The 26,878-nt window shown below is 59.3% G+C and overlaps 3 protein-coding genes across 3 annotated transcripts; all 3 read right to left on the bottom strand.

Annotated features, from left to right (window-relative positions):
* Positions 1 to 48: 48 nt before the first annotated feature.
* Positions 49 to 15,996, bottom strand: LOC311201122 (uncharacterized protein; the record flags this gene model as incomplete). Its single annotated transcript, XM_084275425.1, has 9 exons — positions 49 to 1,010; positions 1,159 to 1,288; positions 2,044 to 2,329; positions 2,428 to 4,110; positions 4,572 to 4,619; positions 5,395 to 5,668; positions 6,903 to 7,032; positions 7,256 to 7,541; positions 14,430 to 15,996. The coding sequence occupies 9 exons, from the start codon at positions 15,994 to 15,996 to the stop codon at positions 708 to 710; spliced, it is 4,707 nt and encodes a 1,568-aa protein (XP_084131551.1). The 3' UTR covers positions 49 to 707.
* Positions 9,631 to 12,536, bottom strand: LOC311201303 (amine oxidase [copper-containing] 3-like; the record flags this gene model as incomplete). Its single annotated transcript, XM_084275670.1, has 4 exons — positions 9,631 to 9,647; positions 10,027 to 10,627; positions 10,760 to 11,689; positions 12,465 to 12,536. The coding sequence occupies 4 exons, from the start codon at positions 12,534 to 12,536 to the stop codon at positions 9,631 to 9,633; spliced, it is 1,620 nt and encodes a 539-aa protein (XP_084131796.1).
* Positions 15,997 to 21,748: 5,752 nt separating the features above from the next.
* On the bottom strand, positions 21,749 to 26,826 carry PSME3 (proteasome activator subunit 3). Its single transcript, XM_084275506.1, has 11 exons — positions 26,688 to 26,826; positions 26,157 to 26,189; positions 25,782 to 25,844; positions 25,199 to 25,303; positions 24,850 to 24,898; positions 24,161 to 24,273; positions 23,584 to 23,652; positions 23,324 to 23,391; positions 23,107 to 23,161; positions 22,711 to 22,797; positions 21,749 to 21,962 (listed from the first exon to the last, which is right to left on the bottom strand). Exons 1-11 carry the CDS (start codon positions 26,727 to 26,729, stop codon positions 21,882 to 21,884), a joined length of 765 nt encoding a protein of 254 aa, XP_084131632.1. The 5' UTR covers positions 26,730 to 26,826; the 3' UTR covers positions 21,749 to 21,881.
* Positions 26,827 to 26,878: the final 52 nt, after the last annotated feature.

The following is a 26,878-nucleotide window of genomic DNA, read 5'->3' as shown; positions in this document are numbered from 1 at the left end:
CCTCAGGAGCCTCAGCAGCACCCATGAGCCATGCAAGAGTTTGGTCAGGAAAAGCACCAGAGTGCCTGTTTATTGGAGAGGGTGGATGTGGGGCAGTGCAGCCTGGGGGGTGCCTGTCCTGCAGTGTGCTCCTCCTGCGAGCTTCCAGTGCAGCCCAGCTTTGCAGCCAGAGCTCAGCATCACCCAGAGCCCTTGTGGGGCCAGAGAGGACATTTCAGGCATCCTGAAGCTGCTGGGACCCCACAGCCCAACTCCCTAGGCTGTGGCCAGGCCACAGTGGCTGCCACGCTGCCCACTCCCTTGGCAAAGCCTTGGTGTGGTGCATGGCTCTGAGGGGAGCTGCAGCTTTGTACAGTGCCCAGCCCTGGCCAGCACCACTGCTGCCTTGCAAGCACCGACCTACCTGGGCGAGGTGAGAGGAGCCCCAGTCGCAGAGGAGGAGAGAGAACCCCACTGTCCTCCTGGATGCAGTCTCCCAAATTCAGTCCCACAGGCATTTTTCAGAGGCTTTGAGCCTGCCCTTGGCAGTGTTACGGTGCCCCAATGAGAGATGAACTCCTCCAAAAAACCTGACCCTAAGAATGCCACATCCCAGGGATGGGGAGGGCAGGTCCTGGTGTGGCAGCAGAGCCCATCCAAGGGTGCACCCAGCACCTGGGCACCGACTGCCGGCACCAGCGGGGACGGGGGCAGCAGCAGCATCCCCGTCAGAGCCCGCCGGGTGGTGGAGCCAGGCTGATGTTGAGGAAGCCCCCATAGTGGAAGGGGGGCAGATGGGGGGTACAGGCAGGAGTGGAGGGCAGGCAGGCGAGGGGGTTGACCCTGCACGCCCCAGCATCCTGCTCACCGCTGAAGTAGACGCTGTCGGGTGAGTCCAGCGAGGGGTCCTCACTGAAGTAGTTGTAGGGCCTCAGCAGAAAGCCAACGCTGTTCCCTGCAGTCACTGTGTTGGGGATGTCTTCAGCATGGGGGACGTGCAGGAACCCCACAGAGATCCAGGCCACCAGGTCCTGCGAGGAGGGGAGCCAGGCACCCTGAGCAGGACCCTTCCAGCCCAGCAGCCACCCAGTTCGACCACGGGATGGCTGAAAGCTCTGGCTGGGGCAGGAGCCAGGACAGTGCCTGCGGTGCTTGGCTCCCCTCCAGTCCCTGGCTCACCTCATTGGTGATGGTCTCGTTGTTGATGAAGTCGGCGAAGGCGACAGTGGGTGTCCAGGGGTCGTTCTGGTTGTAGACGCTGGTGCTGGTGGGTTCCTCCTCCTTCCGCCGGGTGACAGCCAGCTGGTACCTGCACAGAGGGGCTTGTCTGTGCCAGCACAGGCAGGATGACAGTGGCATTGCCACCTGGGGACCCGCCAGCAAACGAGGGCTGGATGCACATGCCAGGGGACCCATTCGGTCCTGAGTCAGGGAAGGAAGGGGCTGACCAGGAGCAGTGTGGCAGCGACAGGCAGCACCACTGGCACCTTCAGGCTCAACCAGGATCACTCACTGCCTGTGGGTGCTCCAGTTCAGCCAGGAAACACAAACACATCCATGGGCAGACGCTGCTGGTGCCTGCCTGACCCACTCTCTTCCCCCACAGCCATTTTTAACTCCTGTAGCCTCCCCCCAGACACAAGCCCTTAAATTTCCCCCTGGCAGTGACCCAGTTCTCCATCTATCCCGAGCGTCTTCCAAAAGACATTCTGTCCTCTCATGAAGATGTCAGGACCTGAGGATGCCAGTGCTTCCCTGGGGAGTTGGTCCTACAGCCTAGCTGCTCGCTGAAGGAAAACACATGTGATTGCTCTAAATTAATCTTATCTGGGGTCAGATTCCTGCCTGTGAACTGCTATGCACAGATGTCATTGAGCAACTGTTTGAGGGATTTTTCAGAGCCTGAAAACATGCATGGCTGCTGGTTAACCCTTCCCTCCGGGCAGGGACGGGCTTGCTAGGTGGCAGCAGCCCCCCACCCTCCACTGGGAGCCAGGAGCAACCAGGGATGCAGTGGTAGGGTAGAAGAGGAGCTGGGAGGCCACCCACACCCCTGGTACCCACCTGCCCCAACTGATGGCCCTCTCCATGGAGCTGCTGACAGGCAGGTGGTCCCCGGCGAAGCTGATGATCTGGATGCGGTAGCTGCGTGGATGCCCCCACTTGTTGAGCTTGGGGCTGGCAAAGGAGATGTAGCGGGGCATGGGGGTGTTGAGTGGGAATGCTGCCTCGTCCTCCCTCTCCAGCTTCTCCCTGCGGAGGTAGGGCCGCTCGATGGTGTTCTGCATGCTCCAGGGGTCCTTCACGAGCTCATAAGCCATGTCCTGCGTCTCCAGGGAGTTCAGCTGCCCTGTGAAGCAGAAGGGAAAACCCTCCTGAGCTCCGTGCCCCGGGCAGAGCCGCAGCCCACAATGAACCACAGCCATGCACGAAGCTCCCCAGACCTACCATCAACATCCAGGTCGACCTTGTAGTGGATGTGGTGGAGGTGCATCGTCCCCAGCGTGTGGGGCCCAACCCTGTTGCCATAGTCGGTGCCTCGGCCGTAGAAGAAGGAGGAGCTGATGTAGCCCGTAGCGTGCACCCGGACCTCTACGGCTCCGCTGGCGTGGAACATGAAGTCCCAGATGTAGTCGTAGTTGATGAGAGTGGAGATGGCACGGATGACCAGCGTGTTCCTCCGCAGCCCGCCGTAGTACAAGGACTGGGAGTCAGAGAAGTGGCGCCGCAGGGGGAGGGCAGCATCGTGCTCAAAAATGCAGAGCGAGTTTTGGTTGGTTTTGGGGGTGTCTGACTCAGCCAGGTAGTGCCGGTCCACATAGGTCGCTGTGTAGGGGCAGTCGAGGCCCCGGACGAGCTCGTAGGCAAACCTGCCGATGCCAAAGCTCCCGTCAAGGTAGCGGGTCGACATGCCCCCGGGGCAGTTGGAGCCATACAGGGCCAAGGCTTCCTGGAGACTCAGCTCGTAGATGATCCTCTCCCCGCGGTACCTGATGTCGAAGAGGCGCGGGCCGGAGTTGGGGTTCATGCCAAAGGCGATGCTCCAGCCCTGGAAGGTGACATAATTGTCCCTGACGCTGTACCGGGGACCCTGAGGCTCGTACTGCAGCGGCCCCAGGGAGCCGGGTGGGCGCCGGGGTCTCATCGAGCCCAGCACGGCTTCAGCCCGGGGCTTTGGGATCCTGATGACCTCCAGAACACTGGATGTAAAGGCAGCCTCCAGGTCCTCCACGCTGCCAAAGTACTGGCCGTTGTAGAAGACTTGGCGCAGCCGCCAGCCAGAGACATGGAGGTCCCTGTGCTCCACCAGCACCTCCAGCCCCACCGGCAAGACGTAGTAGCCGGTCCCGGCCACGTTGTGGAAGAGAACAAACCAGGTGGCGCGGTCTCCAGACTTGAAGCCCCGCGGGGCCGTTGTGAGGATGGCCAGGTCAGTCCCATCGGACTCACAGCACGCAGCCAGGAAGCCCGGTGCCTTCCTCAGCTCCCGCTGGATGAGGGCGTTGATATCCACATACTCCTTGCCGGTGACAGCTCGGCGGTGGTAGGGCACCTTCCCCCCGTACTTCTGCACCGTGACGTCCCGGTGATACGCCGGCGTCGGCAGCGGCCCCACCACGTACTCGGTGACGTTGGGGTCTGGCTGGTTCCCGAAGTACAGCACAGCCAGCGCCTCCCGGGCAGGGCGAGCCCCCCCGCCGTCCAGGAAGCGCAGCACCTCCGCCTTGGCGGGGACCTGCACGTCGACGGAGGCGATGCAGTTGTCGGAAGGTTCGGCGCGCGCAGCGTCCACCAGTGGCACCCCGAGGTGTCCCTGCAGGTACCGCACCACTCGCACCATCTCTTCGGGCGTCAGGTCGGCGAACACCAGGCTCTGGCTGTCATGGGTGTCCTCCTGCTCCGGGGGCTGGTGCTGGCAGGCGCTGGGAACCCTTCCCCTGGTCAGCAGCACGCAGACCAGAGCGAAGATCGTGGCTAAAGCCAGGACCAGGAGGATGAGGGCGGTTTTCACGTTCATGGCTGCTGAGGCACTGGGAGCTGCCGCGTTCTGGCAGGCGGGTTTCCAGCTGCAGAATCCTCCCAGCGACCCGGGGGGCTGGGTTTGGTTGGGTTTGTTTTTCCCCTTGTTTTCTCAACAGGGAATAGCTCGGAGGAGCTTGCAAGGGAGGGCGCAACACGTCCTCAGACATGCCTGGGATTTGCTGGGAACCATAAAAGGCAACTTTGCCGTGTGTCCCACAGAGGTTTGTGATTTTAAATAAACCTAATGCCTCTCCATCCGCCCTTCCCCTCCTGTGCCACACGCTGCGGACCTTGGGAGAGGACTGATCTGGAGGGCAAAGGCATCTCCCTGCACTTCCTTCCCTTCACCCCACAGATCCAAACAGGCAGACAGACAGTGGAAACCACAGGGACAACCCTCCCCTGCTGTGCTCAGCTGCACAGCCCCATCCTGCCATGGCCCTGCTGTTCCCAGCAATGTCTCCACAGCCTGTGTGGACATCCCAGCATCGTGCGCTGCTGCTGCTGACCCTGTGGGTGGAGAGGCTCCAGCCCTGCAGCCAGGAGGGAGCGGAGAGCTGCTTACCAACCTCCAAAGGTGCCTCCTGATTCTGGGCCATAGCCTGGCATCAGCAGGGCTGCCAGGGGAGGGAGGAGGGCTCCAGAGCTCACAGAGCATCCTGGTGAACAGGCAGCAGCACTGGCTGTGTTGTGCTGCCAGCAGCCGCGGGGCTCCCACGTCCTGACCTGAGCAGGGGGAGGATTCCCACATGGACCCAGCCAGCACCGGGCTGCGACAGGCAGAGCTGCCCCACACGCTGCCCATGGGGCTGGTGCCAGCACAGGGATCCCTCACCTTCACCCAGACCTGCAGCCCAGGCGGGTCCTGGCTCCATCCCCCGCCACACCCACAGACCTCAGTGCCAGCACCCAGTTCATCCTCATCCCCAGAGCCCCAGGGATCCAGCCAACCCCAGCTGGATCATCCCCATGCCTGGAGCCTTGCTGGGCTGGTTGGTGGCTCCAGGGGACACGGTGCGGCCGCAGCAGACGCTGCTCTGAGCCGTAAGAACGAGACACTCCAGAGAGCACTGAATTTTCATTTTTTAACCCAAGATGGGCACTACACAGGATGTGCTTCTACAGCCGAGGAGCGGGCTCTTCCCTCCTCACTCTCCTCCTGCAACACCCCCCAGTTCAGCAATTAACAGCAAGAATGTGGGCTCCCTCCAGGCACAGCACCACGGAGATTACGCTTCCCTTTAACGAGCACTATTTTAAAAGCAACAATAAAAAGTGAAGTCGTTGCACAACTGGGAATTGAGGCAACTTCACTGGGAATCTGGGATGGGACAATCAGCCTGGAGCCTCAGACTGTGTCCCCCTACACCCTCCCCTAGCCTTAAAGCCTGCTCATGTTTTGGAAGCCATGGTAGGTGAACGGGGGGAAGCTGGGCAAACAGGAGGCGGTTTTGGGCAGGCACGCGAGAGGGTTGGTGTCACACGCCGTCAGGTCCTGCTCGCTGGTGAAAAACACACCGTCGTGTGAGTAGATGGAAGGGTCCAGGTCGTAGTAGTTGTAGGGTCTCAGGAGAAAGCCGACCGAGTTTCCCACCGTCACGGTGTTGGGAATATCCTCAGAGTGTGGGATGTGAAGGAAACCAGCAGTTATCCAGGCAACCAGGTCCTAGGAGACAAGACCATGGTTATTCCAGAAGCTTGGAGCTGGAGAAGTGGGCCCAGGGGAACCTCATGAGGCTCAATAGAGCTGAAAGCAGGGTTCTGCACCTGGGTTGGGACAGTCCCTGTTATCCATACACGTCAGGAGATGATGGGCTGGAAAGCAGCCTGGAGGAAGAGGACTTGGGGGAACTCGTGGATGAGCAGCTGGACATGAGTCACCAATGTGCATCTGCAGCCCCCAAGGCCAACCCCATCCTGGGCTGCATCCCAAGGACTGTGGCCAGCAGATGGAGAGATGGGATTCTGCCCCTCTGCTCTGCTCTGGGGAGACCTCACCTGCAGTGCTGTGTCCAGCTCTGGAGCCCTGAGCACAAGGAGGACAGGGACCTGTTGGAGCAAGTCCAGAGGAGGCCACAAGGATGATGCAAGGGCTGGAGCAGCTCTGCTGTGAAGCCAGGCTGCGAGAGCTGGGGTTGTTCAGCCTGGGGAAGAGAAGGCTCCAGGGGGACCTTACAGCCCCTTCCAGTCCCTGAGAGGTGCCTGTAGGGAGCTGGGGATGAACTGTTCCCCAGGGCATGGAGTGAGGGGATGAGGCGGATGGGTTTAAATGGGAAGAGGGGAGATTTAGGTTGGGTATTAGGGAAAGGTTCTTCAGTATGAGGGTGGTGGGTCACTGGCACAGAGTGTCCAGAGAGGTGGTGGAGGCCCCATCCCTGGAGACATCCAAGGTCAGGCTTGATGGGGCTCTGAGTGACCTGCTCTAGTGAAGATGTCCCTGCTCACTGCAGGGTGGGACTAGATGGGCTCTGAAGGTCCCTTCCATCCTGTGATTCCATGATTCCATGATAGCTGTGCAGGGACCATGAAAAGTCACAGGAGAGCAGGAGGGGGTTTCCACAGGCTTGGCTGCGTTCCCATGTGCTGAGCTCCCCACTCCCAGGAAAGATCCCCTCCCTTACACCATGGCACATGTCCTCCCAGCAGAAGGGCCCTTGCCCCAGTTGCTGTGGCCAAGCCCTGGCCTCACAGAGATTTCCCTGATGTTCTGCCAGCATTTCTCCATGGGGAGAAGGCAGCTCCTGCTCCACACTGATCTGTGTGCTCCAGCCAGAGCACCAAGCAGACACACGGGAAGGGGACGCTCACACCCACTCTCCTCCTTCCCTGGGGACGCTGCTCCCCAAGCTGAGCTCACTGGGGCTGGGTGTGACATCTCCAGCCCAGGGTCCCTGGCTCACCTCGTTGGTGATGGTCTCGTTGTCAATGAAGTTGGCGAAGGCGACAGTGGGTGTCCAGGGGTCGTTCTGGTTGTAGATGCTGGTGCTGGTGGGCTCCTCCTCCTTCCGCCGGGTGACAGCCAGCTGGTACCTGAGGATGAGAAAAGAGATAGGAGAAGCCCCTGGGGCAGGGCAGAGCTAAAATCCAGCTCCCCAGAGACTGCAGAGCACACGGCAGCTCTACAGGGTAACCCCAACCCAGGAGAGCATCTGTCTGTGCCCCCCCCCCCATCAAGGAGCATCCACGTGATGCCTCCCCAAGCTGGCAAGGCTGGGGGTGTCCCCGGGAACCTGCCCTCCCAGAGCAGCCTGACCTTGCCCAGCTGATGGCCCTCTCCATGGAGCTGGCTTCTGGGACATGGTCCCCTGCAAAACTGGTGATCTGGATCCTGTAACCACGCTGGTGGCCCCACTTGTTTTTGCTGTTGGCAGCAAAGTAGATGTATCTGGGCATCTTGGACTGGAGCCGGAAGGCAGCCTGGTCCTCTGTGTCCAGGACTTTCTTGGTGAGTCGTGGCCTCTCTATCTGCTGCTCTGGGTTCCAGGGAACCCTCGTCATCTCAAAGGCCATGTCATGAGCCACTAGGGAGTTCTTCACCCCTGTGAAACAAAAGCCAAGTCATTGAGGAGCATCCCCAGAGTGCCCTGTTCCCCACGGACATCAATGCAGCCAGAGCTCACTCTCCCCACCCTCCCCTCCTGCACCCTGGGCTGTGAGCACTGGCTCCTGCTGTGAGAGCAGTCACTGTACCCTGTGCCTGTTCATCTCCAGCTGTGAGGCCACATGTTTGTCTGACCCAGGCAACACCATGCCATGGCAGACACCACCGTCCCTGGGGACTCTCAGACACCACCATCCCTGGGGACTCTTATGCCCAGGAGGGACAGGAGAGGAGCATCATCCCCTCCCTGTGCAGAAGAACAGGTTTGTGTCCCAGTGCAAGCAGGGTCTAATTAAACTCAGGCACTGTTTGTGCTCCTCAGCCAAGGGAGAGTCCATTTGCACATCACAGAGCTGGAGCAGAGCTGCCAATCCAGCTCTTTCCACAAGGAAGAGTTGGGAGCAATAAGAGGAGCACAAGAGCAAATGGATGTGGGGAGAAGCCAGCCAAGAGCTGGCTGAGAGCACTCCAGGGCCAGCACAGCTCTAGCAGAGGGGCTGGTGCTCAGTGCCCGCTGCCTGTCCCAACCAGACCCTGTGCTGCTGCTCCTCCTGGCCCCCTGTGAGTTTCCAGCTGTGCAAAGGCCCATTCAGAGCTGAACCTCTGGCCACGCTGGGAGGTTTGAGCAGTGCCTTGGGCTGTGCCCCAGGGCTGCCATCAAGGCCAGCACCAGAGCCTCACAAAGAGGATCCACACCCAGCGCCTGCCACCCTGCTCATTTTCTTCCCTTTGTCGATGGGAACAACTTCCCCCTCTGGTGAGAGCACCAACCTTTACATCCATCCATCCATCCATCCATCCATCCATCCATCCATCCATCCATCCATCCATCCAGCTCTTCCCTGGTCTTGCAGTTTTGCAGTCGCAGAATCACAGACTCACAGGGGTTGGAAGGGGCCTCCAGAGCTCATGGGGTCCAACCCCCTGCCAAAGCAGCTCCCCAGGACAGGTCACACAGGTCGGTGTCCAGACGGGGCTGGAATCTCTCCAGAGAAGGAGACTCCACACACCCTGGGCAGCCTGTCCCAGGGCTCCCTCACCCTCACTGGGGAATAGTTCTTCCCATATTGGAGCAGAACTCCCTGTGCTCCAACTTGAGGCCATCACCCCTTGTCCTGTCCCCACAGACACTGAGAAGGGGCTGCCCATTTCCCCTTGCATCCCATCCTTCAGATATTGATAAACATTGATCAGATCCCCTCTCAGGCTTCTCTTCTCCAGGCTGAACAGCCCCAGCTCACTCAGCCTTTCCTCACTGGGGAGATGCTCCAGGCCCTTAATCACCTTTGTAGCCTCCTCTGGACTCTCTCCAGGAGATCCCTGTCTTTTTTATACCAGGGATCTCAGAACTCCCCCATTTTTCCTTAAGCACTCAGAACTCCTCCTAAACCCACACAGAGCAGCCTTTACATTTGTGTTTCCCAGGTACAAGGATGGGGTGGTTCATCCCCAACCAGCAGCTGGGCACCACGCACCATACGCTCACTCCCGGAGGAGAAACAGATGGAGCCTGGGCTAAGGACAGTTTACTGACAAAACCACTATGAAGGGGGAGCAGTAACAGCCCACAGCAAGTTTCACTTACACCCAGTGCTAACACAGAGCACCTTACCAACCTGATGATACCACTGAGTACTACAGGAGTAGCATGGGAGGACTGATCCAACACCCTAGCTGCATTCAGATTAACCCAGAGGCACCCAGGAGCACCTCTCCCCAGCCAGCCCCTTTTATGGGGGAGGGAATGTCAGGTGCTGAGGAAACAGCCTGGGGTAACTCAGCTCCTCTGTGCGTAAATGGGAGGGGAAGACCAGAAACCTGCGGCTGACGCTGCCATTGCTGCTGCGAGTGAAAGGTCCCCTGTACCCCAGCAGATCCCAGCCCAGCCCTGAGCTCTGAGCTGGCCACCAGCCCAGCACCCACAGTCTGGAGTGTGGCCATTGGTCACACGAGCAGTGGGAACAGCTCAACAAAGCTGTAGAAGTAGGAACATCAGCTGGAAACCACGTCCCAGTGAAACAGCTGGATCAGCTCCGACTGTCAACTGGGGCAGGGAACAGAGGGAAAAGCCCCAATTCTGCTGAGGCATCAAGGCCAAGGGGGAGGTGCTGGTGAAGGGCCATTCTGCCCAGGCAGGCAGGGAAGGACCCTTCCCACAAGGGCCCAGGGCTGGGCACTCGCCGCTGGCGTTACCCGGCACAGGAAACCGCAGCTCAGCGCGGCGCAGAGGGGAACCTCCCCCTGTACCACAACAGGTTTCTCTGTGCTCAGAGCAGAGGAGGGGCAGCTCAGCACCAGCACAGCACCCTGCCCTGCATGCAGAACGAACCAAAACCAAGAAAGGCCCAAGAAGTTTCCAGTTTGGGGTGTCTGAAAGCACTGGGGGTGGGGGAGTCACAGAAGAAAGGGAAGACCACACCTACCTCCTACATCCAAGTCCACTTTATAGTTGATGGAATGGGTGCGAATCATGCCCAGCGTGTGCTCCCCAAACCGATTGCCGTATCTCAGCCCATCCCCATGCAGGAAGGATGAGCTGGCGTACCCAGTGGCCTGGACCTTGCCTTCAATGGCCCCGTTCTGGTAGAAGATGAAATCCCACACATAGTCCTGGTTTCCCACGGTCGCGATGGAGCGAACGACCAGAGCGGAGTTGACCAGCCCCCCGTAGTAAAGCGACTGCAAGTTGGAGTAGTGGCGCCGCAGAGGGGAGCCCAGGTTCTGCTCGAAGATGCAGAGAGAAGCCTTTTTCTTGCTGGGGCTCAGGGTCTCCGACAGAGAGTGCGTGTCCACATAGGTGGCAGAGTAGGGACAGTCCACCCCTCGCACCAAGGGGGAGGTGTAGCGCCCAATGCCAAAGCTCCCGTCCATGTACCTGGTGGACATCCCTCCAGGGCAGTTGGAGCCGTACACTGACAGCGCCTCCTGGATGCTGATTTCGTAGGCCACCCTCTCCCCCTTGTGCCGGATGTCGAAGAGGCGCAGGCCCCTGCTCACGCTCATCCCAAAGGCAAAGCTCCAGGCCTGGAACAGCACCTGGTTGTCCCGGACGCTGTAGCGGGGCCCCTGGGGCTCGTACTGCAGAGGGAACAGCGCAGACGAAGGCGCTCGGGGCTTCATGGACGAGAAGTCTCCGTCCCGCGGTGCCTTCCTCACCTTCTCCACGCTGATGCGACCCTGCGCGTAGGCGCTCTCCAGCTGAGCCATGTCCCTGTAGTACTGCCCGTTGTAGAAGACCCTGCTCACCGCCCACCGGGACATGTCCAGGCTGCTGTGGTCCACCAGCAGCTCCAGCCCCACCGGGTGCACAAAGAACCCGCTCACGTTCTGAAAGACGATGAACCAGGACTTACGGTCTCCAGACTGGAACCCGTGAGGGGCTGTGCTCTGGAAGGCCACGTTGGTACCGTCGTACTCCAACACTTCTTTCAGGAAGGTCGGGGCTGCAGCAAATGCCCTCGTCTCTAGGAACGCTCCCACCTGCTTGTACTCACTGCCCAGCATCGGTCGGCGGTGGTAGGGCACCTTCCCCCCGTACTTCTGCACCGTGACGTCCCGGTGATACGCCGGCGTCGGCAGCGGCCCCACCACGTACTCGGTGACGTTGGGGTCCGGCTGGCTCCCGAAGTACAGCACAGCCAGCGCCTCCCGGGCAGGGCGAGCCCCCCCACCGTCCAGGAAGCGCAGCACCTCCGCCTTGGCGGGGACCTGCACGTCGAGGGAGGCGATGCAGTTGTCGGAAGGTTTGGCGCGCGCGGCGTCCACCAGCTGCACCCCGAGGTGTCCCTGCAGGTACCGCACCACTCGCACCATCTCTTCAGGCGTCAGGTCGGCGAACACCAGGCTCTGGCTGGTGGATCCCGTCTTCTCCGCGACGTGGGGCTGGGACTCACAGCTGGGCGATCGCCTCCCCCGGCTCAGCAGCACGCAGGACAAGATGAAGATGATCACCGCAGCCCCGAGCAGCAGCACGTAGGGGAGTTTGGGGTTCATCTCTCCCGAGCGCAGAGGCAACGCGTGGGGTTCGGCTGCAGCATCCAGAGAACGTCCCTCACCTGCAAACCGGGATCTCAACTCATCTGCCGACTGTGGGCGTCAAGGCGTCGCTCGCGAGGTGGGGTGGGAGCCTGGAGCTCGCATGGGGCTCTGAGAGCAGATCACAGGCCCTGGCCAGTTGAGCCTGTTTCCTCCCCAGCCCAGACACTCAGAAGCAGCCAGCCCAGCTGGTGAGCCGGGGCCTGACTCACTCCCCAAACCACTGATGGGTTTCTCTGCTGCAGGGCGACACCACAAAGAGCCACAGCCTCAGTCTGCCTGAGGGGACTTGGCTTCTCCCAGGACACCCAGTCTGGCTCAGCCAGCTCCACTCCTTCTGCACCCCAGTGCTCCGGGACCAGCCCTGCTCCCCTAAAGGGCCAGTCCCGGCTGGTGCTCCAGGAGAGCACAAGACCTGCCAGTTCCCCCGCATCTCCATGCGCCCGTTCTCCCTGTGCCCACTCTTTGTCCCCGCCCAGCCCCAAGGGAAGGGACCTGGCAGCTCCAGCCTGGCCCAGCTGTGGGCAGACTGGCCAAGACCAAGGAAGCTCCCTGGCAAGAGCAGACAACACTCGCTGAGCACCTGGCAGGACCACAAGCACCGGCAGCACCCGGAGCAGCTGCAACAAGAAGAGCAGAGGCTGCAGGATGACCAGCAGCACACATCTCCCCACTCAGCCATCCCAACCCCACTCCAGCAGACACGATCCTTGGACAAGAGCTGGCTTGGACAGAGTGGCTACTGTCAGGAAACCTTCAACACCACCGACCGAGCATCAGACCTTCCCTGGTGAGAGCAGCGAGCGGGGGGACGGGACCACCCCACTGTGGCACGAGGAGGCTGCTCCTGGGTGGCCACCAGCTTCCAGAAGGTTGGCCCCACTGCGCCCAGCCCCATGTGAGTGAGGCAGCAGGGTATGTCACCAACACATCTCCAACAGCCCAGGATGGCTCCGGGGATCGTGGTCCCTTCACACCCTTCTGGTGAGGACAGTTTGAGGCACAGGCAGGAGGGGCTAGAACCACCACAGCACTGGAACAAGGTACCACTCCTGCCATCATGTTCATGGAGCAACTTCAGCTTCCCTTCTCGCTTCCAGCCAGGGAATAACTCATGCTGTTTCCCTGCAGGTCCCACACCCACCTCAGATCAGGAGCCGAGAAACCCGAGCGGGTGATGGGCTGTTTGTGCTGCGCTGCAGCTCTGCCTTCCCTGCGCTCAGAGGGTGGGGGTCCCACAGGGCACCTCTTGAGCTCCCCATGCAGCCCCAAGCCCTCCTGCTTTGGACAGGGCTCCACTCCCCTCACTAAGAGCAACAAGGCTGGGATTTTATGCAGCTCTTCTCCAGAGCCTTCTGCAGCAGCCAGGGCTCGGAAGGGGTGAGCAGGGCAGGGAGCTGAGGGGCACAGTGCCCACAGAGAAGAACCTTGTCACCACGCAGCATCTTCAAGCACGGCTTTGAGCCTTCCTCACGGGAAGGGAACTGGTGTCAGCCCTGTTTCCGACTGTACCGACAGCAGCAGCACCTTTCAGGGCCACACAAACCACCGCACCGCAGGCAGGTGCAAGAGAGGACACGTGGGGTCAGCAGCGGGACGTACAGAGTCCTCCAGTTACTCCCTGCAACCTGGGGGAGTCAGCGCGGGTGACTGGAGCTGCTTTTCTCCTGGGGCTGGCACAGCTCCAGCCCAGTGCCCACCAGCTCCTGCCCAGTGACCACCAGCTCCTGCCCTGTGCCTACCAGGCTCCTGCCCAGTGCTGCCCCGTGCCTGCCAGCTCCTGCCCAGTGCCCACCAGACTCCTGTCCAGTGCTGCCCCGTGCCTGCCAGCTCCTGCCCCATGCCTACCAGCTCCTGGCCCAGTGCCTACCAGGCTCCTGGTCCAGTGCCTACCAGTGATCTCCTCCGTCCTGTGCAGATGTGAAACATGTTTTCCCCACTCTTGCAGGAGCAGGTTTCAATAACAGACCCGTAACGGTGCCGGTCGGTGCCCCAGCACCACCACTGCCCCTGCACCTGCCCGGACCGAGGCACTGGGATGGCTTGTGGGGAAGCAAAGCCGTCCTTCCAGCCCAGCATCCTTGTGCCTCCCGCGGCGGCTGCCAGCACTTCACCGCTCAGCCCGCCAGACGGAGCAGAAAGGGCTGTGCCCGCACTCAAATAACCCTCCGCAGGGACCCGCCGCCAAGCACCGTGCCTCTGCGCAGCAGCCGGGGAATTCACTGGCTCCCAGCAGCCGCTTTCCAAGCCCGAGGTTCAGGATCCAACTTACAAGCGTTTCCTCAAAAGAGGAGCGTGGATGGAGCTACGGGAGCTCAGCCCTGCAGAGCACCAGCCCTGCTTTCCACGGGACAGCTCAGCTACCAAAAAGGACTTTCCCCAGTCACTGGGAGCGCTGGGACCAGCGCCGGGACCAGCACCGGAGCAGGTTGAGGCCGACAGCGCAGCAGACAGGGCTGCGTCCGCCTGTCTGTGGGGCTGTGCCTACGGCAACACACACCGTGCCAAGCAGGAGGCCTCCAGGAAACACAAACATTTTCCAGCTCCCACCTTTCATGCTTTCCCTGGGCTGAACACAGAGCTCACAGACAATTCGCGCCGCCTTCGACTCCGTGACCTCCACAGAGGATTTTACACAAGAGCAAATTGATTCCACGATGGAAGGAGCTCGGAAAGCGAGACAGCAGAGTTCTGATGCCGGTTCTTAGGGATTCAGGAGTAGGAGGCGATGCCCCCAAAGCTCTGGGGCTCCCCAGTACAACAGCAGGCATTAAAGGAAGACCACACCTACCTCCCACATCCAAGTCCACTTTATAGTTGATGGAATGGGTGTGTATCGTGCCCAGCGTGTGCTCCCCAACCCGATTGCCGTATCTCAGCCCATCCCCGTGCAGGAAGGACGAGCTGGCGTACCCAGTGGCCTGGACCTTGCCTTCGATGGCCCCGTTCTGGTAGAAGATGAAGTCCCACACGTAGTCGTAGTTGCCCACGGTCGCGATGGAGCGAACGACCAGAGCGGAGTTGACCAGCCCCCCGTAGTAAAGCGACTGCAAGTTGGAGTAGTGGCGCCGCAGAGGGGAGCCCAGGTTGTGCTCGAAGATGCAGAGGGCGTTTTTAGTAACGCTGGGGAGCAGGGAATGAGCAAGGTGGTGCACGTCCAGGTACGTCGCTAAGTAGGGACAGTCCACCCCTCGCACCAAGGGGGAGGTGTAGCGCCCGATGCCAAAGCTCCCGTCCATGTACCTGGTGGACATCCCTCCGGGGCAGTTGGAGCCGTACACTGACAGCGCCTCCTGGATGCTGATTTCGTAGGCCACCCTCTCCCCCTTGTGCCGGATGTCGAAGAGGCGCAGGCCCCTGCTCACGCTCATCCCAAAGGCAAAGCTCCAGGCCTGGAACAGCACCTGGTTGTCCCGGATGCTGTAGCGGGGCCCCTGGGGCTCGTACTGCAGCGGGAACAGCGCAGACGAAGGCGCTCGGGGCTTCATGGACGAGAAGTCTCCGTCCCGCGGCGCCTTCCTCACCTTCTCCACGCTGATGCGACCCTGCGCGTAGGCGCTCTCCAGCTGAGCCATGTCCCTGTAGTACTGCCCGTTGTAGAAGACCCTGCTCACCGCCCATCGGGACATGTCCAGGCTGCTGTGGTCCACCAGCAGCTCCAGCCCCACCGGGTGCACGAAGAATCCGCTCACGTTCTGAAACAAAGCGAACCAGGTGATGCGATCTCCAGACTGGAACCCGCGGGGCGCGGCTGTCATGGCTGCCAGGCTGGCTCCATCATACTCCATCACCTGACGCATGAAGGATGGAGCCGTGGGGAACACTTGGCTTTTTAAAAACCCTGAGATCTGTCTGTATTCAACAGCCAGCGTCGGTCGGCGGTGGTAGGGCACCTTCCCCCCGTACTTCTGCACCGTGACGTCCCGGTGATACGCCGGCGTCGGCAGCGGCCCCACCACGTACTCGGTGACATTGGGGTCTGGCTGGTTCCCGAAGTACAGCACAGCCAGCGCCTCCCGGGCAGGGCGAGCCCCCCCACCATCCAGGAAGCGCAGCACCTCCGCCTTGGCGGGGACCTGCACGTCGACGGAGGCGATGCAGTTGTCGGAAGGTTCGGCGCGCGCGGCGTCCACCAGCTGCACCCCGAGGTGTCCCTGCAGGTACCGCACCACTCGCACCATCTCTTCGGGCGTCAGGTCGGCGAACACCAGGCTCTGGCTGTCATGGGTGGCCTCCTGCTCCGGGGGCTGGTGCTGGCAGGTGCTGGGAACCCTTCCCCTGGTCAGCAGCACGCAGACCAGAGCGAAGATCGTGGCTAAAGCCAGGACCAGGAGGATGAGCAGAGTTTTCACGTGCATGGTGCCGCTGGTCCCCAGGCACTCACTGCAGCTTTCAGAGCAGGGTTGGTAGCTGCTGCCTCTGTCAGTTTAAGCTGCGCTGGATGGATTAGCAGGGAAAGTACAAAAGACTGGGAGAGGCTAGGGGAGGAGATCTGAAATTCGTGGTGACCAGAAAGGGCAGATCTCCTCTCTCAGCTGCAGCCTTCTCTGTCCTCCTCCACGAGCAGTGCCCCGACGAACCAGTGGAGATGCAGGGTCAGTGACTCAGACAAGTTTCCCATTATTCCGTTACTTTTTCAGCCCAGCCTAGCTTCCTGAGGCTGCCTGTAAAAACGCAGATCCTGTAAGTCAGCCTGAGGTGGCTGGGACCATTGTGAGGCTCTGACAAGCTGGGAATTGTTGCCCCACTGCCCAATTTCACCTCTTTGCAGCTCACCGAATTTCCTTGTTTATCAGGCTGCTTCCTTGTAAACATTCCCCCTGGCAGCACCATTCCAGGCTTGGAGTCACTTTTATTTCTTAAAATCTTGTGGATGGAAGCCTTCTCTGGAAACACATCCATCTCTGCAGGAGTAGAAAAGCTTCAGCAGGCACGGAGAGACGTAGCTCAGGGCGAGATTCAGGCCCTGCTACACCATGAACCATCACCTCTTAGTTTGCATCCCTCATCAGCGATGAACTAATTAACCCCCTGGTATTCCAAGGAACAAGCTCACATGGGTTTTGTCTCTGCCTCCAATTCCCAGACCAACTGAGATGCAGCTCCTGAGAAATTCCATCAAGGACAAAACCACTCCTGAGTTGTAGGATCCAAGCTCAGGCTCAGAAGCCACCTCCAGGATTCCTACCGCTGGTCTCACAGCATTGCTGAAGGGCCTGGGCAGCACGAGGTGGCCGGACAGCAGGACACAGCGTTCCATCCCACCACGCAGCAGATGCTTGGGGTAGGCAAGATGTGCCACACTGCTGGAGCTACAATCCCTGCTACAATCCCTGAGCTGGTGCTGAGAAGCTCAAGGCATCCAAGAGAACCAGGGCTGGAGATTCAACCCAACATTTCCACTCCTGCTGCCAGCATCACCTCGCCTCACCCTGGCCCTTTCTCTTCCTCCTCCCGTCAGAGTTTCCTGGTGGGAGAGACCCCCCCCGCCTCCCCCAGCCTCTTGCCCTGGGCTCAGCCTCTCCGCGGTTCTCCGGCCGTGCTCACCAGACGCCGCGCTGGCAGGCAAGCGGCCACGTTGCCATCAGACACTCTCCATTATCCCTCACCACCACTGGCAGGCTTGGCCTTCCTTAGCCCAGGCTGCAGCAGCGCTGGTCAGGGACACACACCCGTGCCGTGCCAGCACCCGCCATCCCTGCCCGGCCGGCGGCCGCGCCAGCAAAGCTCATGGACCCACAGCAAGCAATTCCCATGGCCACTGCCAGAGCTGGGGCTCGCCCCGTGGCACGGACACAGGGATGGGGAAGAGGTGGGAGAGATGAGAGTGGGGCCTTGGCTATGTGGGACGCAGCAGGTTTCAGAGGCACCCTGAGCTCAACTGCACAACCAGATGCCTGTGAGCAGCCCCAGGCTGAGCGAAGTGGTGCTGAGTTCCAAGCCAGTCTTACGGCCCACGAAGGCAACAAGGCTTTGGCTTGCTTGGGGCTGAAAGAAAAGTTGCCTTTTGGTGTAAGCTGAGGACACAGCGCCTGCTCTGATGGGCTGTTGACCCAGTTAAGGTTCAGAGCAGATCCAGGACATGTCTTCTGGTCCTGTGAATTCACCAAGCCTTCTGCTGCAGCACTCGCCCACGCAGCTGAGCCAGGGCTGCTGCAGGAACCTCTGAGGCTGCAGGCACAACGCTCGTCCTGACATCTCCTCAGAGAAGTCCAAAGGGAGCAGATGGCTCTGTTTGGAATTCTCCTCTTGGTTTTGCATCCCAAGCCCCAAAAGTCAAGGCAGAGGCTGCAATTACAGACGGTTATTTTCCAGGCAGCGCAGTGGTAGTTGAAGAGACCTGGACAAACTCCACAGGCCTCACTGCCCCACAAAATCACAGCTCAACCCTGCAGCTTGCCTGGGTGATGGCTGAAAATAACGTGTGGGAACACCCTGAGGGGTGTATGCAGCGGGTGTTGGGAAGGAAAGGGGGATGTTGACCTGTAAGGAAACAGCCACGCTAAACCCACCCACAGCACACACACCCCCTGGGTCTGCAGGGGACACAACCCACAGGTGCTGTGCTGCCTCTGTCCCACTGCAGGGTACGTCCTGGGGATGCCATAGCTGACACCATGCTATTTAATACTGTCTGGTTCCGCTGTACTTCTCAAAGTATGGGACTTTGAAGACCTGTTATGAGCAGCCCAAGAACCAGCCTGTGCTTTCTGGGAGTTCTATTTCACAATAAACAGAACAGCCCTAAATCCATCTCCCATCAGAAACATCAGGGAGTGATTAACTGAGCCCGCAGAGCCAGGGAGCCCTTGTCAATGCCTTACTGATGAGAGGTGATCAGGGATCTCTCAGGGTCACACATACCCACTGAGCCTCTTCTGCACCTCTCTCCCAAAGAGTCCTGAAGCAGCTGAAAGCTACCCTAGAATTAACCAAAATTACATGTCTGGCTAACAGCAGCACAACCTGTTTACAGCCTGTTTGTCACTCATACCTCCTTCCCCAGCTGATTAGCCCATCACTCTGCCCCACACAATTTGGATCCCACCGAGGGTTATTTTGGGAGCCCAGTTGCCCTTAGGAGCTGCCCATCGCTACACCTTGTGTTTACTCCCAGACAAAGGGAGGAAGAAGAGGAGCCTGCTGGGTCTCACTCATGTGGAAAGGTAGAGGTGGCAAAAAATAGTCTGTGAAATTTATAGAAACCAAAAAAACCCCAGAGACAAACAGCTCTTGGCTCAGGGAAACTCTGCGTCAGCGGCTGCCAGACAGCTGGGTGAAGCGCCCGGTACAGAGAACTCCCTGCCAACCCTTCCTGACATGGAGAAGTCTCAACCACATCCCAAGCCAGGCCTCAGACTTTGGAAAACTCCTGCTCCCACATCTCCTAAGGGTCAGCTTGTGTAAAACAGAAGGGTGGAAACTGCTTGACCCTCACTCACGGCGGCTGCGTTTCTGGCAGCGCTGGTGTCTGCACACAACTGCTGTGCCTTTATTTGCCTCTCAAAGCCTTAACGGTCACTGGGTATGAGCTGGGATGGCTCAGGAGCCTGGAAGCTGGAGCCTGACAGCACATTGCTGCTTCTCCTGGAGAGCAGAGACCACTGCTTGGAGATCAGGGACAACAAACCGCCCCTGCTCCAGCGAATGAACCACACTCCCTGCCAAACGAGGGTCCTGGATGCTCCATCCTACCCCAGGACAGCTGGCATAGGGCTCCAGGGAGCCGCTGCCTCTGGCTGTGGAGAGGAGGAGCCCCCCACGTCCCCCTCCTCCTCCCCTTTCCCCCCCTCCCCGGAGCCAGGCACCAACAGTCCTTCCCCTGAGCTCTGGCTCCAGCCACCTCTGATCCCCACGACCCATTTGCAGCTCCGCCCCCGCCTTCCCCGGGGCAGCGCGGGCACCGGCAAGACCTTCCCCCCGGGGAGCAGCGAGGCACGGAGCTCTTTCCACCCGCTCCCGCTTCCCAGAAGCCGGCAGAGCCCAAACTGGACGTGCCAGCGCCAGGCGGGAGCCCCGTTCTGCGGTGGCTGCTGCTGGGCTGAGCACGGGCCCCACCTAGCGGCACCGGGCCGGGGCCCCGGCAGCCCCGGGAACCCTGGCTGGGGTACAGCCGTGCCCCCGGAGAGGCACAGGCAGCCCTGGGCAGAGCAGAGGCCGATTTCCCTGGGGATTTGGCGGACGAAACGGCAGAGGGGACGGCGGGTCCTTCAGCACCATGAGCACGGAGCAGCCAAGAGCACCGGGATGGCACCGGACACGCACCATGTGTGGGAATCCAGGCAGCAGCCCCGGGCAGAGCTGCCTGGCAGAGGCACACAGCAGGCTGCAGCCACAGAAACACCTCACCAAGCTCTCACATCTTGTTTTCAGGGCCCACACCCTCCTCACACTGGGCTGAGGGGGACATGGCACATCACAGCCTGGACCTGAAGGCACCGAATGAACCCAGGGAGCAGCGACGTGCTGGAAAAAGAGGAGCAAGGAATGAGAAAGCAGGGAAGGAGCAGCTGGATGAGAAAAAGAAGGGACCCAGAGCAGCTTTAAGAGCTCAGCATCACACACCAGGAGCTACCTTAAAAGAACTCCAAGTACCTTATTTTAATTCCTTGACATGGTAAAAGTTTACAGACTTTTCATCTGGCAAAGAGAGCCCAACAAATGAAAAGGAAATCAATACAAAGAAACACAAGGGGAAGGGAAGGGCTGCTCCCAGACAGCAGCTAGAACGCAGTTGGTTTGTTACTGAATATTTATTAGTGGGAAGACTAAGAGTTGACTCACTACAAACAACAACAGAAGAGTCGATAGCAAGGGCCAGAGGCCCTCCACACTCTGGGCAAACCCCTGGGAAACCAGCAAGAGACAACATGGCTCTTAGAGGTGGAAGCAGAAGAAACAAAAAGGAAGTAAAAAAAAAAAAAACCCAACCCCAAAAGAAGAGGGGAAGAAAGTTCATTCCATTTGTCACTGTCGTTACAATGAGGTTAAACACAACTATTAAGGCTACTGCACAATAGGAGGGTACAGGTGGAACAGCAAGACCCAGGAAACAGCAAGGATCCTGAAACAAACGATTCTGAGGTTCCCTGAAGAAGGGACTTCAGTGGAAATACTATAAATAAGAGTAATTTGGGAGCCTGCAGCGTTCTGGGCCCACTTGCCACACACACACAAACTGCTGCAACACAACCAGTCATTTCCAGGAGGGTTTGTAATGGACCACGAAACGTTCCGGCGCCTTAAGAGGAGTCACCAGGCACCCCAGAGTGCACTTTGGAGGGGAAACACTACGAGGTCTGTGGTGGTATGGGGTGGGTATCCTCACCCCCACAAGCTGAGGCCACAGCAGAGCTGGGCTGCTCTGCCCCAGGGCAGCAGGAGCACTGCCAGGGGACAGCAGGGCTCAGACTGGCCCCGTGAGGAGATTTTAGCAGTGAGGGCTTTAGGATCAGCACCACCCTCCCCCCCCAGCCCCTCCCTGCCCTCAGCCTGGGCAAAAAGCATCTCACACTGAGGGGCCACGAGGATGTATGTGAAGGAACGTTGGTTTCAGCCAGGGAAGCAGCTCTAGTCAAATCACAAACAGGAGTGGAAGCTGCCTGGGCTCAGGATCAGCCAGGCCAGCAGCCAGCCCCACCTCCAGCTCTGCACTGAGCTAAGCAGGCAGAGACAGACAGGGCAGGGCAGGAATGAGCCAGGGAAGGAGCGTGGGCTGCTCAGTGGCACTGCAGCAGGGCCCAGGAGGGGCAGGTTTCCCTGTCCCTGCCATGGGTCAGTGCAGAACAGCAGCAGCAGAGGGGCCCAGCCACAGCCAGCAGCGAGGAGAGCGAGCTCCTCCCCTGCTGCACCTCATGCTGAGGGACACCAGCCCCCTGCCCAGCGCTCCCAGTAAAGCCTCCAGCCAGGAGACGGGGCAGGAAGAGGGCTTGGTGTCTCTGGTGTGGCTCCTACACGGGTAGGAAGAAAGGCATGAGGAGCGTTCCTGCCTGGCCGGGGCTCTGCAGGAGCCTCCAGGGCACCGCACAGCGGCCCGGCCGTGTCACTACCAGGTGCTAGAGGGAGGGGGAGCTCCTGAGACCTGAACAAAACCAACCACAGAACTAGGCGAGAATTTCTTTAGCGTTTAACTAAGAATGCAACACTATTTCCAGCCAGTTTCCCATCTCGATAGTCACGTAACAAACCAAGGCAATGACGGTCTTTAGTTGACTGAACAGTTCTCAAGTTCAAACGTTGACACTTAATAGAGGGTCTCAGCGTTGCTGCTCCGAGGCCTCTTGATCTTCTCAATGTTTTTAAGGATCATGTCATGCAAGGTGACCTGCAGAAGGGGAGAAACAGGACTCAGGGGAGAAGGATGAAGCTGGTCAGTTCTCACAATGAGCAGTGGCTAAAGGAGCAGTGTGGCTTCACCCTGGCACCACCCTCACTCAGGTCCTGCCCAACTTAACACACCTCAGAAGGGGAGGGATTCTTGCAGCCAGATGTTACAGAAACCACTGCACATCACACCCAGGAGAGGGGGTTCCCAGGGTTTTGTGAACATACAAACAGGAGGGGAATCAGCTTGTTAAAGGGCAGAGACTGGCAGGACAAGGGGGATGGAGTGAAGCTGGAGGAGGGAAGGGTTGGATGAGATATTAGGGGGAAGTTCTTTGCAGAGAGAGTGGTGAGGGGCTGGAACAGGCTGCCCAGAGAGGGGGTGGGTGCCCCATCCCTGGGGGTGTTCAAGGCCAGGTTGGATGGGGCCCTGGGCAACCTTGTGTAGCTCCAGGCCTGGAGGTTGGTGTCCCTGCCTGTGGCAGGGGGTTGGAGCTCTGTGACCCTTGGGGTCCCTTCCAACCCAGCCCAGTCTGGGATTCCATGATTTCTCTCCAGACCCAGGAATGGCTCATCCTGCACAGGCAGTCTGGCACCAGGGCTTCCCAGAGAGGCAGAAGGAATAACAGATCTGGACACATCTCTAGGAGAGGCAGCAGTCAAACAGCTTGTCCCAGCCTGAGCAGAACAGGGAGGAGTGTGAGAGTCCCTGCCAGGCCTGGGTGTGCTCAGGGCAGCTCCTGACTTACGTATTGATTCCTCAGCTCTGAGATGATCAGGCGCAGGCTGATGTACTCCTTCTCATCGATCTCTGTCACTGTGCGGCGATAGTCCTCCTGCAGAGACACAGCAGGCAGGTGGCTGAGCAGCCCGAGCTCAGCTGTGCCTCCCCCACACCAGGAGAAGGTCCTGCCTTTCCCAAAGGAATCTCCCCTCCTTCCCAAAGGAATCTCCCCTCCTTCCCAAAGGAATCTCCCCTCCTCCCAGCTCCGTTCTCCCCCAATGCAGATGTCCCCCACCCTCATACCATCCTCCCCTCCTCCCCCAGGACTCTCAGCTCAAAAAGGGGAGTGAGAAAACAGCCCCAAGAGTCCCAAAAAGCAGCAGCACATAATGAGTAGATCTCCACTCCCCTGTTTACTTACCACATGAGGGTACTTAGCTATTTTGGAAACCAACTTGGCTCGTGTGATATAGTATCTGGTAGGGACAGGCAGAGGTTAAAGGTCAGATAAACAGCACCAAGATTTATTCTTTCAAGCCCAAAAGCTGCCCTAGAAAATCTGGGGATCCCTCCCCAAGCACTTCACTTGGGATTCCCAAGAGGATCCCATAAGAAGAGGTCTGTTCTTGCACACCTACCTAGAAATCTGGTCCAGGTAGGACGCTGCCTCACTCTCCACAGTTCGAAGCTCAGCAACTGTTTCCTCCTGCAAGGAAGACAAGGAAGAGTGTTCAGCTTGGTGTGAGGGCAGCTGGCCTTCAGGGCTCCCAAAGCACCATGACAAGCCAAGGGCTGTGTTTTAAAACCTAAAGCAGCCCCTGCAGCTGCTGGGTTAGGTGAAGGATTCCCAGGGAGGCTGGAGCACAGCCCCATCCTGCAGCAGGGTGCGGGGCCTCACCTGAATGGAAACGCCAAAGTTGTTTCCATCTTCTATCCTGGGGATGAGAAGCTGCACCCACATTTTGACCTGCAGCAGAAAGATCACAGCACTGATGTCTCTGCAGGGGTGACTCTCACAAGCTTGACCAAAGCCCCTCAGGACCCTGCCTTTGGTGTGCAGGTCATGACAAATTCCTGCTGGTCCTTCACGCTCATGCAGTGCCTCTGAGGAGAGCATTTCCCAGCCAGGCAGAGTGTTTCCCAAGCACAGCTTCCCAGGGGAAGCTCTCCCCACTGTGCCACAGAAGCTCTCAGAGTGGTTTTGACTGTGCAGGAGGAGGGTGACAAAAAGCTTTAGGGAAGGAGCCAGTGTAACAGACATCACCCTCCTTTGGGAGGCGAGCCAGAGCTCCCCAAGGGCTCAGAAAAACATCCTTTCCCTAGCACCTACCTCCCAGCCACTGTACCCCAAATCCCACCTGTCCTCATTACAGAGCAGAGAGGGCCCTGCTCCTTCCACTCAAGAGCAGCTTCACCTCTCCAGGAGCAACCCGGGGTGTCGTGCCGCCTCCGCCCGCCCCAGCGCTCACACCCACCGTGTTGCACTTCTCAATGAGCAGCCTGATTTCTGGCTTCACTTTCTCAATGATGTCCACCAGCTGCTGGTTGCTCTTCAGCATCCCATTGGGCATCACAAACACTTTGGTACCTAGAGGTGGAAGGAGGAGAGCACCTCAGATCAGCAATGGGTGGGAAGAGCTGTGCCAAGGGGGGTTCGCCTGCGTGGATACTGAGCCAGGCTACAGCTATCCTGTGGGGAAGGGGAGATTCCACCTGGGATAACAGCAGTTACCACAAAGGAAGGGAAAAACAAGAGAAAATGAGGAGCAGAGATGAGGGTTGAAGAGCTCTAGGCTGCTGAGGCTGGGCACAAAGGTTTTCCCAGATTTAGTCCAAAGCCTGGTATCCTCCTCCAGACAAGGAGAGCTTTCAGCAGGGAGCCACAGGGAGGTCAGCTGCCCCCTGTCAGCAGGCCAAGCTCAAGCAAGTACCACTTAAATCTATCAGAGAAGTCCTGATTATGCTTGTGAGAGCCAGAACCTGACCTCTCCACACCACCACATCCATAGGTGAGGCTCTGAGAGGTGGCAGAGACAGCACAGCACGAGCAGCAGCTGCTGTCAAGGACAGGGCAAGTGGGGTTCACGTGGCTTTGTACCCCCCTAAGAGATGGTGCACTGGTTCAGGGGGCAGGCAGCAGCACAGGATGCTCAAGGACTCTTACCCTGAAAGGTCTCTTCACGGTCTTCCAGCTTCCTCTTTTTCATATTTGGCTAAAACACACACAAAAGGTTTTACTCACACACTACTCCTCAGCTGTAAGAGTGTTGCAAAGGAAGCAAGGAAAACTTCAGAGCCCCTGCTACACTCCTGCTTGCTAAGCATCCTTTAGAAACAAAGGAGGACTGCAGAGCACCTGCAGCACACTCCCCAGGCTCCAGAGACCCATTCCTAAAAGCCTTTGGGAGAGCTGTGGCCTGTTATTAAATAAAAGCATCCTAACTCCAGCACAGAGCAAGCCATGCAGTTTTAATTACCAGGAGGAGGGAGAGCAGCCAAGAGAGTAACCTTACCCCATCCAGTCCATCGTGGCTGTTGGTGAGAAGAATTGGGTCAGGCACTGGGAGGTTCATGTCTGAATGGATCTGAGTGAGATCATGAATATTCAGGATGGGTTCCTGGAGAATAAAGCAGATTTGTTATTTAGTTATGAACAAACAAGCTCTGCCACACCAAATGCAAGGGGAGGACAAAGGATTCAGACCTCCCTCTTATGCAGCTGTAAAACAAGAGTGAATTAAGAACACACAAGGTCTAGCAACAGGCCTGTGAGGAGACCTCCCAGCACACAGCACCAGCCTGTGACACTCCCAGTGTCCCCAACACTGGGAGTCCCTGTGAGGCCACAGCATCAGGAAGGACAGCACGAAGCTGCTGAGTGTGTAGGAAAGGTAAGTGTGGAGATCACACAAAGAACAGGGGAAAAGGAAGTACCCCCTCTAGAGCTAAGAGCACTCCAGTGCACGTGGGACCTGAGCTGCTGCATCTCATCTTGGTAACGCAGGGAAACGTGCAAGAAGCTGCACAAGATCAGACCCACCACATCACTCCCAATGTGTGGGGAGAAAGGAGGCAGAGGGCAGACTTATCCCTTACCTTAAGGAACCCGTCCAGCTCCAACAGCTTCTTTGGGAAAAAGTTTGCCACCAGGTCTTCAGCCTACAGAGAGAAAGAGCAGATGATGCTGTCAAACAGTGCTGTGAGGTTCCTGCCATGGGAAAAAGCACCCCTGAAGTCAACTGTGCAAAGGCAGGAAAGAGACAGGGAGTTCTGCCCACTGCCACACTGAGCCAAGGTGGGAAGATGCCAGGAAAGCCATGAGGCTTCATAACCATGCTCCTGCTGGTGACTGGAGTGCTGGGCACTGCTGAGCACCCAGGAGAGGCTCAAACCACAACCAGCCCTGTCAGACAGAGCCAGCCAAGCGGGCTCTTCCCTGTCCCATGGCGCTCTGGGCAGAGGGAAACTCACCTCGCTCGTGATCCGCTCCCTGAAGGAGTCAACCTGCAGAAGGGAAGAGGAGACAGCTCAGAGCAGCTCTCTAACAGCGGGGCCCAGCACACGCCAGGCTCTGCGGAGCTCAGCCCCAGCCTGAGCCCAGCCCCGCCTACCACCCCCCCCCGGGTGACAGCTCTACCCCCTCAAGAGCCGGATGAGCCCCGAACACCGAGCTCCCCCCGCCCGCCCGGGCCTCTCTCGGGGCCCGAGAGAAAGAACAGAGCGAGCGGGGCCGAGCCGAGCAGCGAGCGGCGCGGCCAGGCCGGCTGCGGCGAGGCAGCTCCGCCGGCCAGGAAACCGCTGTGGGAAGGGAGGGGAGAGGCGGCCGCGGGGCAGCCCCGTCCCCGCCCTCCCCCAGCACCGCGGGGCCCGGGGAGCCAGGCAGTGAGGCCCAAGCGTGCGACCAACGGGCCGGGCCGCGCCGGGCCGGGCCGCACCGGGCCGGGCAGCGCCGCCCGCCCCGCCCCTGAGGCCCCGGGGCCGGGCCGAGGAGAAGGGCCGCACCTTGAGCTTCACCTCCGGGTCCACCTTGAGCAGCGAGGCCATGGCGGGCGGGCGGGGCGGGTCCGGTCTGGCTCAGGCGCGGGGCCGCGCTGCCGCCTCTGCCCCCACCCGCTGCAACCGCCGCCGGCGTCGCTGCCGCCGCCGCCGGAACTGACCTCACGCCGCGCGCGCCCGCCAATGCGGCACCCGCG

The sequence above is a fragment of the Gallinula chloropus genome, assembly GCF_964237585.1.
Source record: "Gallinula chloropus genome assembly, chromosome: 26".
NCBI classification, from domain to species: domain Eukaryota; kingdom Metazoa; phylum Chordata; class Aves; order Gruiformes; family Rallidae; genus Gallinula; species Gallinula chloropus.
The sequence above is the reverse complement of the archived record's forward strand: the minus strand, read 5'-3'. Positions and strand labels throughout refer to the sequence as shown.